This window comes from Beta vulgaris, chromosome 8 (genome assembly GCF_026745355.1).
Source record: "Beta vulgaris subsp. vulgaris cultivar EL10 chromosome 8, EL10.2, whole genome shotgun sequence".
In the NCBI taxonomy this organism is placed as follows: Eukaryota; Viridiplantae; Streptophyta; class Magnoliopsida; order Caryophyllales; family Amaranthaceae; genus Beta; species Beta vulgaris.
The window spans coordinates 2449201-2461152 of record NC_079209.1 but is presented as its reverse complement, the minus strand read 5'-3'; the positions used below and the strand labels follow the sequence as shown (position 1 = coordinate 2461152).

Genomic DNA, 11952 nt, shown 5'->3' with positions numbered 1-11952 from the left:
AGAGTACAGGTAAATGATTCTATGTATCCATAGTGTAACAAGAGTGTTACAAGAGATACGATTTGAACATTGTAACTAAGAGAACAAGTAATGACTATATGTGGTTATGAAATGAATGGTTAATATTAAAATAAATTATGACAATATCTTGTAGCTGGACTCCCTACAAGTGATGAACAATGGGGGGAGTGTGGGACTTGTCCTACGCTCCTACGTAGGCCTACTGTGACGACAGTAGTGTCCTTATATTTTTGACACTCAAGTAGGCGGAAGGTTCCGTTCGATCTTGGGGGTATGCATACTAAGGTGATGGGTGTGAGACGGAACAAAACCGTATTTGCATTTCATCTAACAGACCTAGTGTCTGTTAAGGATTCAGTAGCCTGTATGATTCTAGTAAGATTACGGTGCCCGTTCGATGCCAATTAAAGATTAAAGATTAAAGGTTAAAGGATGTAACATAGTGTAGCATCATGCTTAAGATTGTTCATGTGTGCATCATTTATGTTTACATGTATTCAATGGTTCATTACGTACTCAGCATAGCTGATTGTATGTTATTATGTGTTTGATGAACTGTGATGAACCATTGATGCTACAATGGGGAGCAGACTAGGTGTGCTGGTGCTGCTGCATAATCTCGAGCATACGGGGACTAGGCTTGGGTATTTACATTAAAGCATTTTGAAATAAGTATTATTGGTTTTTCTAAGACTTATATAAGTGGTTTGTGGTTTGAATGAAAAGGGGTCATTGATGATTCCCGAGTTGTATTTATATTTTAATTCCGCTGCATTTTAGTTTTCAAGACAATAATGTTTTAAGTTATCGTAAACTCTCATTATGCCTTGCGTTCCATCGCGGCGGTAACGCCCCCGAGGTCGACGCGACGTAGCAGTGGTAGACGCGTGTGGATTTTGGGGGTGTTACATATATTCTCATTGAAGGCGATAATGTCTCGGTTATTAACTCTTTTAAGAAAGTGTGGAGTACCCCTTGGGAAATAAGCAACATTCTCTACGATGCAGGAGTTGATCTAAGTAAATTCGCTTCGGTTAGTTGTGATCATGTCTTTCCGGAGGTCAACCGAGAGGCGGACTTCATGGCGCATCGAGGTCACTTGTGTTCCTCTCTGTTGTATTCCTTCCCTCCTTATAATGTTGATTTTTCGCTTATCATCCGCAAGGATGTTTTAGGTTGGCCTCCGGATTAAAGGGGGTCTTTCCTAATAATAATAAAAAAAAATAGTGTCCATCACGTAGTTGTCTTCGGAGTCACAAATTTGTCCATAATATTAGTATAATGTCCTTGATCCTGACGGTTTGTTTGCTACAGTTGGTTATAAATAGTGGTAATGAAAATGAATTTGTATGTAAATTTGTGAAGAAAATTATTTTTTATTTCCATGGTAATGCTAATTTATTCTAAAGTGTCTATTTTTCTTCCCATCTAATACCACCTTATAGGTAGTAATGAGTGGTAATGAATATTGTTTCCCCTTGGATTAACTAGTCATGAAATCAAGTTTAATTTATTACTGCATTCGTTCCAAAGGATCTTCCTATATCTACTTTCCACATTTGTCAATGCACAGTTTTTCTAAGTTATACCCTTGTGTTTTTTCAATTTCTACTTTGTACCCCAAGCTTTTAAAATTCCACACGGACCCTCAAATTTACCTTTTTTAATATACAATGCCCCTACCGCTAATTATATGTCATTAGTTTCGTTTACTTTCTATAATATGGTGGAACGAATCTAATTATTGAATAACCCATCTAACGGTTAAACTATGTATAAGTCAAATTAGTTCTAATAAGTTAATTTTTTTTATGAAATTAATGACATATAATCTGCAGTTTGGGCATCGGGCATTAATAAAGGTAAGCTTGAGGATACCGTCAGTAATTTTTAGAAAGTTGGTATACAACGTAGAAACGGAAGAAACACAAAGGTATAACGTAGAAAAGTTGGTAATTTTAAATTTTTTTTCCCTCAAAATAATAGAAAAACCCTATATGATTAATTGTGGAAAATTTGTTAAAAATGACCTTATAAAAAGTTGAGTTTGTGAGAAAAGACCATATATATATATTTAAAAATACATATTTCGATCTATCAGTGTAAAAACTGGACCGGTTTGGATCGAAAATTTTCCAATTCTGATCTATAAAATTTCCAGATTTCGATCCATCGATCTAACCGGTTTTGATCTGGTCCGATTAGGTTCAGATCGGTGCACGCTCTTAGTAATGTATGGTACACAAATTTAATATGAAGTATTCTTATATGTGGGACCTCTAGATAAATAGATTGGAAGTATTCGTTCAGTATTTCTTAGCATAATGTAATGTAGACATTGAGCAACCTTCTTAAATACCGCGATCTTCCAACTTTCGTCCTTGTCTCTTTCTCACCATCTTAAGTGAAGACCAGTCTTTTGTTTCCCATCCTCAACTCCCACCCTCTTAATTAACTACCACGCACAAAAAGTTATACTTTGAACAGGAATAATGAATCTCTATCTGTTAGATGCTATATATATACACAATATATTTTTACATATATTTCTTTTTCTTTTGTAGTTATATATAGTGTTTATGTTTAAGAATAAGGATTACCTAACTGGTTAAAGGCTCTCCTTCCACCCTTATAACAAGGGTTTAATTGTGCGATCCTCGATTTCCCTTAACTTGTGCAAATACATATATTTTAACATATAATATGATCTCTTATATATATATGCACCAATAAAAACACTATATATCGAAATATAAACATGATTAATTGATTACCAACACATAAAAATATGTGTTAAATACAATTGTAGCATCTTTATAGATTTATCAACTCCTCGTGTTCAACCTTCTTATATATAGCTAGTGCAATCTTCCAGCCTTCCCTCCTTATCTATCTCTCTTTCTCTCTTACCAACTTAAGTAAAAACCATCCTCCTCTTAATTTGTCATATCCTCAATTTCAATTCCATTCTTCTAACCACAACAACACAACAACATCTCATGGGAAGCCTTGGCCCTAACCTCACCAACTCCTCAACCCCTTTAAGTGCTACAACCACATTCAAACCCTTAGATCATGAAGAATTCCGAGAACAAGCCCATAAAATGGTGGATTACATAGCAGATTACTACAAAAACATAGAAAATTTTCCTGTTTTAAGCCGAGTTGAACCTGGCTACTTGCTAACATCCCTGCCTCAAACGGCTCCGCTAGGGCCGGAGCCGTTTGAGGCCATACTAGGGGATGTTAACAAGTATATTTTCCCAGGGATGACTCATTGGCTTAACCCAAATTTCTTTGCCTTCTTCCCTGCTACTGTTAGCTCCGCCGCTTTCGTCGGCGATATGCTTTGTAATGCTTTTAATAGTGTAGGCTTCAATTGGCTAGCTTCGCCGGCTGCTACGGAGTTAGAGATGGTTGTTATGGATTGGCTTGCTTCTTTGCTCAAGCTCCCTACCTCCTTTATGTTCTCTGGTATATATTCTCTAGCTGCCTTAAACGTAACAAAACAAAATTTGTATATGTATACGTAATTACGTATGCATGTCATCCTAATTCCTAACAACAATTACTTGGCATTACCCTCTCATACATTTATTGTTACAAACTATGTGTCCGTAATATATCCCCAAAATACCTCCTTGGTGTTTTTATTTTCTTTGGTACTTCTATTAACTATACCTGTAGATCAATATAAATTGTACTCCCCTTGTCTCAAAATATAGTTCCGATTTTTGTTTTGGGTGTCCCAAATATAGTTTCCATTTTCATATTTAGTTCCACATTTTTCCGCAATTTGTCTAGAAAAACAGTGTCCCATCATTTATTTGCTTTTTGAATTTTGTTTTTTCCTTTGTTTATTCAACCAAAATGTTATAATTAATGTTCTTTCACCAATTATTCTCCATTCTCTCTCCTAAAAGGCTAAAATCATCTTTTCCCATACAACATTTATTTAAATAAACAAAAAATCTTTATTATCCTTTTTATTTTCTACTTGCATAAATTACCGTGAAAAAAGACAAATGAGAACTATATTTTGGGACGGATGGACTATATATCTAACTTATCATAAAACTCAAAATTAGTTAAAAGTTGACTGTCCATTCAATATAACAATACAAAAAAGTTGTTGCTAGACTTCTATATCTCTATCCCAACTATAATTATTTATCTCTCTTTTAATTTTAGAATCTCACTTTTGCTAAAGATTATTAATTGTTATATGCATGCATATATCAAAGATAAAGAATAAATAATATGTTATTTCTTCATTTTAATATAATTTTTAGGTTGTACAACTATATTATATATAGATTTTTAAAGTATTTTAAGCAAAAAATAAACTATATTTTAAGTAGATCCTATTTTCTTTTTATCATAAACTATATAGATTTGTGTTGTTATAATACTATCTTACTATACCTTTTATAATTCATGTATATTTCTTATAATCTAATTGTCCTACTCTTGTTGTTATATGCTGTTGTGCACGAGATACCGTAAGAACGTATTTGAAAATAACCACCTTATAATACAAACTGCATCCAAATAAGTACTCTATCTCAACTTTTATTTAAATAACCACCTTATATCATAAAATTTAAATCACTTCCACTTAAAATTATTGGTCCAACAATATAGAGAAAAACAATATCATCAAATTCACCAAAAAACCACCGGTTTACCTAAAATCAATTAGGATTCTTACTAAAAAGGTTTAGATTCTTACGTTGAGAGTATTAATGAAAAGATTTTAAAGTTTGACTCCAAAATAGAAACAGGAAATATATTTTGAGACGGATGGAGTATTAAGTAGTGTTGATCCATGGAATAAACTTTATTTACAAATACTTAGAGTTAGCTATCTAAATAAATTCTAATGAATGGAAAAAAGTGTATCAATTTTTGTTTTAATGATGTAAACGAGACAAAACGAATGGAGTAGGGAGGAGGAAAATGAAAAAAGCCAATGTTAACAGGAGGTCATCTCAAAAATCTCGAACACGCTAAAATAGTAAGTTTGAAAATGAATTGGAGACTAATGTTGTATAAAGACTAATCGGAGATTACGGAACTTCTAGGATTAGAATACTGACGCCACGTATTTTTTTCTAATCAATAATTGTCATATCTACCTTTTTATTTCGAAGCATACTGAAAAATGGACTTTCTACGATTAGGAATAGTTGCACTATTTGCATAGTCTTTATTATTTACATCATATACTTTGATTATTTTTGATAATTTATATTTAAGGAAAAAAATATAGTCATATGAGATCTTATTAGATTCATCTCAATATATTTTTTTTAATATCAACTTTAATTTTGATAATTTAAACTTATTGATGATTAAATATGAAACCATGCATCAGCAAGCGCGAAAATATAAAATGGTACAACTATTTCTAAGCGTATGAAGTATTTATATTTATGATATGAATGCATTAAAGCAATAATCTAAATAATTGAATTATTTTGACTAAATACTACTGAAATGTTTCTTAGTAATGACTAACAATTCTTCGTGTGATAAAAACATTGAATTATTGATTAGGCACAGGAGGAGGTGTACTACATGGAACTACAAGTGAGGCCATCATTTGTACACTGGTTGCAGCAAGAGATCGAGCAATGGAGACTGCAAAATTTGACAATCCATCAAAATTAGTAGTTTATGGCTCTGATCAAACACATTCTACGTTCACTAAGGCATGCAAGTTAATTGGCATACCACCTAATAATATCCGATTAATCTCAACAACCGTCGAGTCAAAATTCGCTATGCCACCCTCTGAGTTTCGCAAGTCCATTGAAGCAGATGTGGCAGCTGGTTTTGTCCCACTTTATCTATGTGTCACTTTAGGCACCACTTCTACTGCTGCAATTGATCCATTGGAAGAGCTCGTCAATATTGCAGGTTAGTCATACATGTTCATTATTGTTTGATGAATTTCAAGTTACAAACTCTTGGAAAACAATAATAAATAAATAAAAATGATTGCACTAACAAGACGCCTCGGGCGCTAGAGATAAGAAATATATAGTTCTACTTAATTACTCATATTTATACAAAATAACATAATAATATAAAATTTCAATGCAAAGCAAAATGCTTTTCAGTAGGAAAGAGAAAAACATTTTTATTCAATGCAAAGCATTTAAATACATTGCATTTATTAAAATTATACGTTGTTATATTATTTTATATAAATATGAGTAATTAAGTAAAATAATATATTTATTATCTGCATCGAGGCGTCCGTTAGCTTTTACCAATCATAGATTACCATGTTAGTTTGTCCTTTCTTTAGGTAATTCCTCTAACTATTAATTTTCTCCTTAATTGTTGTTTCACATTTTGCTTTTATGATTAGTTCTCCTCTCTTTTGCTTTTCTCTCCATTAATGATTAATTAGCCCCAACAAATGATCGATTACAATTGATTTGTTAACTACGCCAATATTTTAAATAAGGACTCAATTTCCATTAATTCATTTTCCGAAAGTTTTTATTGCTACAGGTGTATAAAAGATTCATATTATTTATTCAGATATACGTAGAATATTTAAAAGTAGTCTCGATAACTTTCTCTTGTTTTTTTTTTTGCAATATTGGAGCATGATTTAAAGAAAGAGATATAAATAATATATTAGCAAAAATGTCAATATTGATTGCTAGTGCTCACTCCGTCTTTTAATTACTTGTTGCATTCTTGTGAATATAAGTATTTAAAAATTGAGAAAAGGTGTGCTAAATAACTATAACTTTATGATAAATGACATATATTTGAGAGTTACAGGTAGGTAAACGAAAAAGTTAAAAGCGAATAGTGATATTATTTGGTAGGTCATAGCTAACGCAGAAAGAAAAATGTAACAAGTAAAAAAGACATTTATATATAAATTTCTTGCAAAAAGAAGTAAGAAAAATAATTTTCATAGATTTATAGATTTGTAGCAAGTAATAAGGAGTAATATACAACTTATTAAAATAGAAATATTACAAGTAAAAATACTGAGAAAGTAATTACTTATAATCTAGGTCAAGTTCACATCTTAACAGGAGCTTTCTAGTAGTCACTTTAATAGCATGTCGGCATGTGCTATGTTTTTATGTTAGATTTGGTCGCCTGTTCCTATAGCTATATCTCAGGGAAGCGAAAAACATGTAAAATTTGTCATCCAAGTACTTGAGATAATTGCGCGTAGCACCTAGCACCTAGCACCTAGCACCTAGCATGCATGCACCTTCTATTGCTATCAAGGCGGTAAAAACGTGTAGAATTTATCATCTTAATTTGGAAGCTTTAAACAGATTAATTGTAGCAATCTAATTATCAATTCTTGGAAATTGGAATGAGTTTAAGCGCATCCTATGAATTCTGCGCGTTGAATTTTAATCGCATGAGTCACTAGTAAAGTAGTAACCTATCCAATTTAAGGCTATGTTTAGTTCACCTGAAATTTTCTGATCTGAACTTATCTGATATGATTTAAACTTATTATTTTTGATCTGATCTGATCTGATCTGAACTGATCTGATAACAAGATTTTATCTTTTAGATTTTTCTCAATATATAAGAAAAAATATAGTCATGTGAGGTCTTGTTTGATTCGTTTTAATGAGTACTTTATTAATATTCAATTATTATAATTTTTACTAATATGTAATGAAAGATATAGTGATTTTTAAATATAAGCATAATCTGAACTGATCTGATCTGAACTTATTTTTTCTGATCTGATCTGATCTGATTAGATCTGAAATAAGCAAAAATAAGGTGAACTGAACATAGCCTAAGTATCAAACTATCAACTATCAACTATCAAGGTACTACTAATTACTAACCTAGCTAGTAATAACGTGTTGAATTGTTCCTACTCTATTCATTCATCAATGGTACATACGTATACGGTATACTCATTTTCACATTTAAATTTGTATTTGGAGCCAAACGTTGCTACGAGCAGTATTTTTTTCCGAACTTGATATGCATTTTTATTAAAATATATTTATTAAAGAAAACTCAACATTCAAAAGGTATTAATGTAATAATATGGACATTTAAAGCATGATTTAAAGTAGGTTGAGATGGTAATTGTGCCATGTATATAATAGCAAGATGTTACATGTTCTAATCTTGTTGTAAACCAATTTTACTTTTGTTAATTGATATAACGTATGTACATATTGGACAATTCTAGTGGAGTAACGGAGGTGACACGTAGCGTGTATACATTGTCACGCACGCCTTTTAATATATTTGTATAAATATAAATTAGCATGTATAGATGTTTTCTCTTGTTGTAATCCTATTTGGAACCTTATTGTTTAGGTAAGTTTGAATAATTATATGTCCTAGAAATTAAAAACTCTATCCTACTTTTTCTATGTCACTTTATTTTATTGATTAATATTATTATTATGGTTCACCAACTTTAGTTTAATTTTCAAAACACATTATAATCAACCAAAAAAAAAAATTAGCGCACATATATGATCAAATGAGAGTATACTTTCTCACATTTGATTCAAAAAACATGGTCAAATAAAAATGCATTACAAAGTAAAGTCGAGATAAGACTATTATAAAAAAAAAATTAACAAAAATTGAGAGTAATTAACGGTCAAAGTTCGACCTCAAATATCGTGCGTGCCTTATATTGTGAAACGGAGGGAGTAATAAACAACACACTCCTCTTAAAAAAAAAACAATACACCAAGCACTACAATAACGGGATTTATTAGATTTATTTGTTGCTAAAATATCAATCTCCAGACGAATGAAAGAAGGAATGCTATTCTTTTTTAGTTCTTTGCCTACTTATTGGAAATAATAAGTAAATGGAACTAAACTTGGATTTGATATTTGTTGTCTCATCTAGTGTAGATTGGTATATGATTCTAACAAGAATAAATAGTTTTTTTTTTCTGAAATATGGTGCATAAAACATAAATCCCACATTTATCTTTGTAACAACTACTCTAATTTGGAGTAATATAGTCATTCTACAATTCTACCTTACCTCCTACAAAACGAAAAATTCCCATGGATAAACCCAATTATGATTGTTGTTTTCATAATAACTTCAAATATTGATGATCCGTAATGTAAAATACCAACTCTGGGGTTTCTTGCCAAAATAATTAGGTGACCTACAAAACCCAATTTAGAAGATCAACTGATTTAGCTAGTGTCAAACTCTAGTTAGATAGGGTAAGGGAGGGGTCCAACGATAAGCTAAGAAGGAAGAAATTGGAAAAAACCAATAAATGGAAATTTTACCAAAAAAAAACCTTTTAAAAGTTCAATTTTACGAAAAAAAAATCATCTGAAATATTTTTTGCAAAAAAAGTTCGCAAACTTAATTTTTCTTTTGGCAAAATGAAACCTATTTCAATTTTCCAATGTTGACCATCTTAATCCCGGAGTTGGCCCTTTTATTTTCCTCAATGCACTTTGCCAAGGCCAACTTCGCAATTGAGATAGTCAACAGCAGAAAACTATAGGTTTGTGTTTTTTTTTTTTTTGCAAATAATATTATATTAAAAGGGTCTTTAAATTGAACTTTTACAAAATTTTGTTTGGCAAATCTCGCTAGAAAAAATAATAACGAAACTTTCTATGTATCACTTATGATTATATTGAAAATAAACACTTGTAGTTGAGGTTAATTTATAATTAGATTTGTTATTATTTATAAGATTATCTGCCACAATTTTAATTAATCTTGTGAATTTTCTTGTAAATAGTTGAAAAAGGAGGTAAAGTTTTTAGAACGCATTTATTTGCTTTTATGTGGCTAATAGTTTTAAGACAATAATGCATTACCTAGGGCTTCCATCACATCAACAAAGAATCAATTCTTCATCATAGATGTTGACAAACTTCAACAATAATAACGTGAAAGTTTTAAATATTGTGCAGGTGATTACGACATTTGGATTCATTTGGATGCTGCTTATGCTGGAAGTGCTTGTATCTGCCCTGAATTTAGGCACTACTTAAACGGGGTTGAGCGAGTTGACTCACTGAGTCTCGCCCCACACAAGTGGCTACTAACGTACTTGGATTGTTGTTGCTTGTGGGTCAAGAATCCGAGTTTGCTGACCAAAACACTTAGCACTAACCCGGAGTACTTAAAAAACAAACTCAGCGAGTCAAACTCAGTAGTGGATTATAAAGATTGGCAAATTGGTACGGGTCGACGGTTCAAGTCGCTCCGATTATGGTTCGTGTTACGTACCTATGGTACTATTAATCTCCAAAACCATATTAGGTCCGACATTTGCATGGCTCGGACTTTCGAGAATTTGGTTAAATCCGATACCCGATTTGAGATTGTTGCACCCGCTAATTTTGCTTTGGTTTGTTTCCGATTCAACCCTAATAGAAAGTTTAATCCCGAACAAATTGAGGGTTTAAATAGGGAGCTACTCGAGCGGGTCAACTCAACGGGTCGAGTTTATATTACTCATACAATTGCTGGTGGGATCTACATGTTGAGATTTGCCGTGGGGACAACACTCACAGAGGAGCGCCACGTGATTGCTGGTTGGGAGGTGATTAAGGAACAAGCCGAGGTTATATCAATGACATCAAAACAGGCAACAAATACGGAAAAAACTTTATCTACCCAGCGTCGTCCTACAAATACGTCAATTGCAGAAAAGTGTGGCTGATGCTTTTACATCTGATGATCATCATATTCCAAATCATAAAGACCAACCAATAATATCATCTATGTCTCTAATATAAATTAGGGTTTTGTTCTATCAGGAGAAACTACATCAAGTATTTACTATATGTGTATCGTACTATATTTATTTTTTCTTCTAATAATTGTCAGTTTCTTCAATTCACAAGTTTGATTGGAAAATGGAATAATTTTGATTTCAAATTATGCAAAAATGAATCATATGGTGAATGACCCTAATCAGATGAGTTATACTTCATATTGATATACCTCTAGCTTTTGTAGACAACAAGTAATTTTCTTATTATGATTACTTCATAGGAGTAGTTATTGAGTTTAAGCGACACCCCACATTATCTACTAAAAACAAAAAGATGTAATTTTTGGAGTTTGCATTTTATCACAAAACACTTAACTTGGTAGTTGGATTATCATCTGCAAAGTGAGGAGCCACCGAAAATTTACAGCCTCTTACAAATAATTTTCTTTAAATTTACAAGCTACGAAGGGAGAACTCATGGAGTCATGGTTAGATTCATTGGACAATAGAGACAATTCAAATTGGTATACGAATTATTAATTCAAAAATTATTAAAAGAGATGGTCTAATTTTAATATAAAAGTACACCTAATCATTAAATGGATTAAACTAGTCACCGAAAGAATTTAACCTAATTACTACTTTATTAATTTTCTTTTTAATATTGAGCTTACCATTACCTAATTTTAATTTAAAAATAGACAGTATCTTACAAGACAAACTCTTATTAATTATTGATAGCAAGGCTATTGAATAATAGAGCGGGTAAAAGCGACCTTCAATGCAAGGCTCTTCATATCTAGGGTCTAAAACCTTAAATTTATTGTTCACGTTAGACACCTTGTCCATAATCTCGACAATTTAGGTGCTTAATTTTTGTATGATTGATATCTTAATGTAGAAGTAGCGATTTCGTGAATTATGTTTTTCATTATTTAAAGTTGTGCATGCATTTGCACCCAAAAGAAATTGTGCATACGTTATATTCGTTTAAGGCCCATTTTCAGAATTAGTACACAGTGTTCAAAATATTTGAGACGGTCCTGATGACAAATTTATTATACACTCGAGTGTAATGTGAGTATAATACACTAGGGGAAAAAACATAAAGGGCTGCGCAGAAAGGGCTGCGCTTTTCGTAAAAGCGCAGCCCTACTAAGCAGAAGGGTTGCGCTTTTTAAAAAAGGCG

At 31.9% G+C, this 11952-nt stretch overlaps 1 protein-coding gene across 1 annotated transcript; it reads left to right on the top strand.

Annotated features, from left to right (window-relative positions):
• Positions 1 to 2921: 2921 nt before the first annotated feature.
• LOC104900602 (tryptophan decarboxylase TDC2) lies at positions 2922 to 10885 on the top strand. The gene is made up of 3 exons (XM_010688068.3): positions 2922 to 3495; positions 5581 to 5943; positions 9955 to 10885. Exons 1-3 carry the CDS (start codon positions 3021 to 3023, stop codon positions 10707 to 10709), a joined length of 1593 nt encoding a protein of 530 aa, XP_010686370.1. The 5' UTR covers positions 2922 to 3020; the 3' UTR covers positions 10710 to 10885.
• The last annotated feature ends 1067 nt before the right edge of the window (positions 10886 to 11952 follow it).

What these genes read in the sequence shown, in the direction of transcription:
- LOC104900602 (XM_010688068.3), top strand. Translation starts at nt 3,021, where the DNA reads ATGGGAAGCCTTGGCCCTAACCTCACCAACTCCTCAACCCCTTTAAGT. An exon ending in TACCTCCTTTATGTTCTCTG is followed by an intron (nt 3,496 to 5,580) that starts GTATATATTCTC and finishes ATTATTGATTAG; the next exon opens with GCACAGGAGGAGGTGTACTA. An exon ending in AGAGCTCGTCAATATTGCAG is followed by an intron (nt 5,944 to 9,954) that starts GTTAGTCATACA and finishes AATATTGTGCAG; the next exon opens with GTGATTACGACATTTGGATT.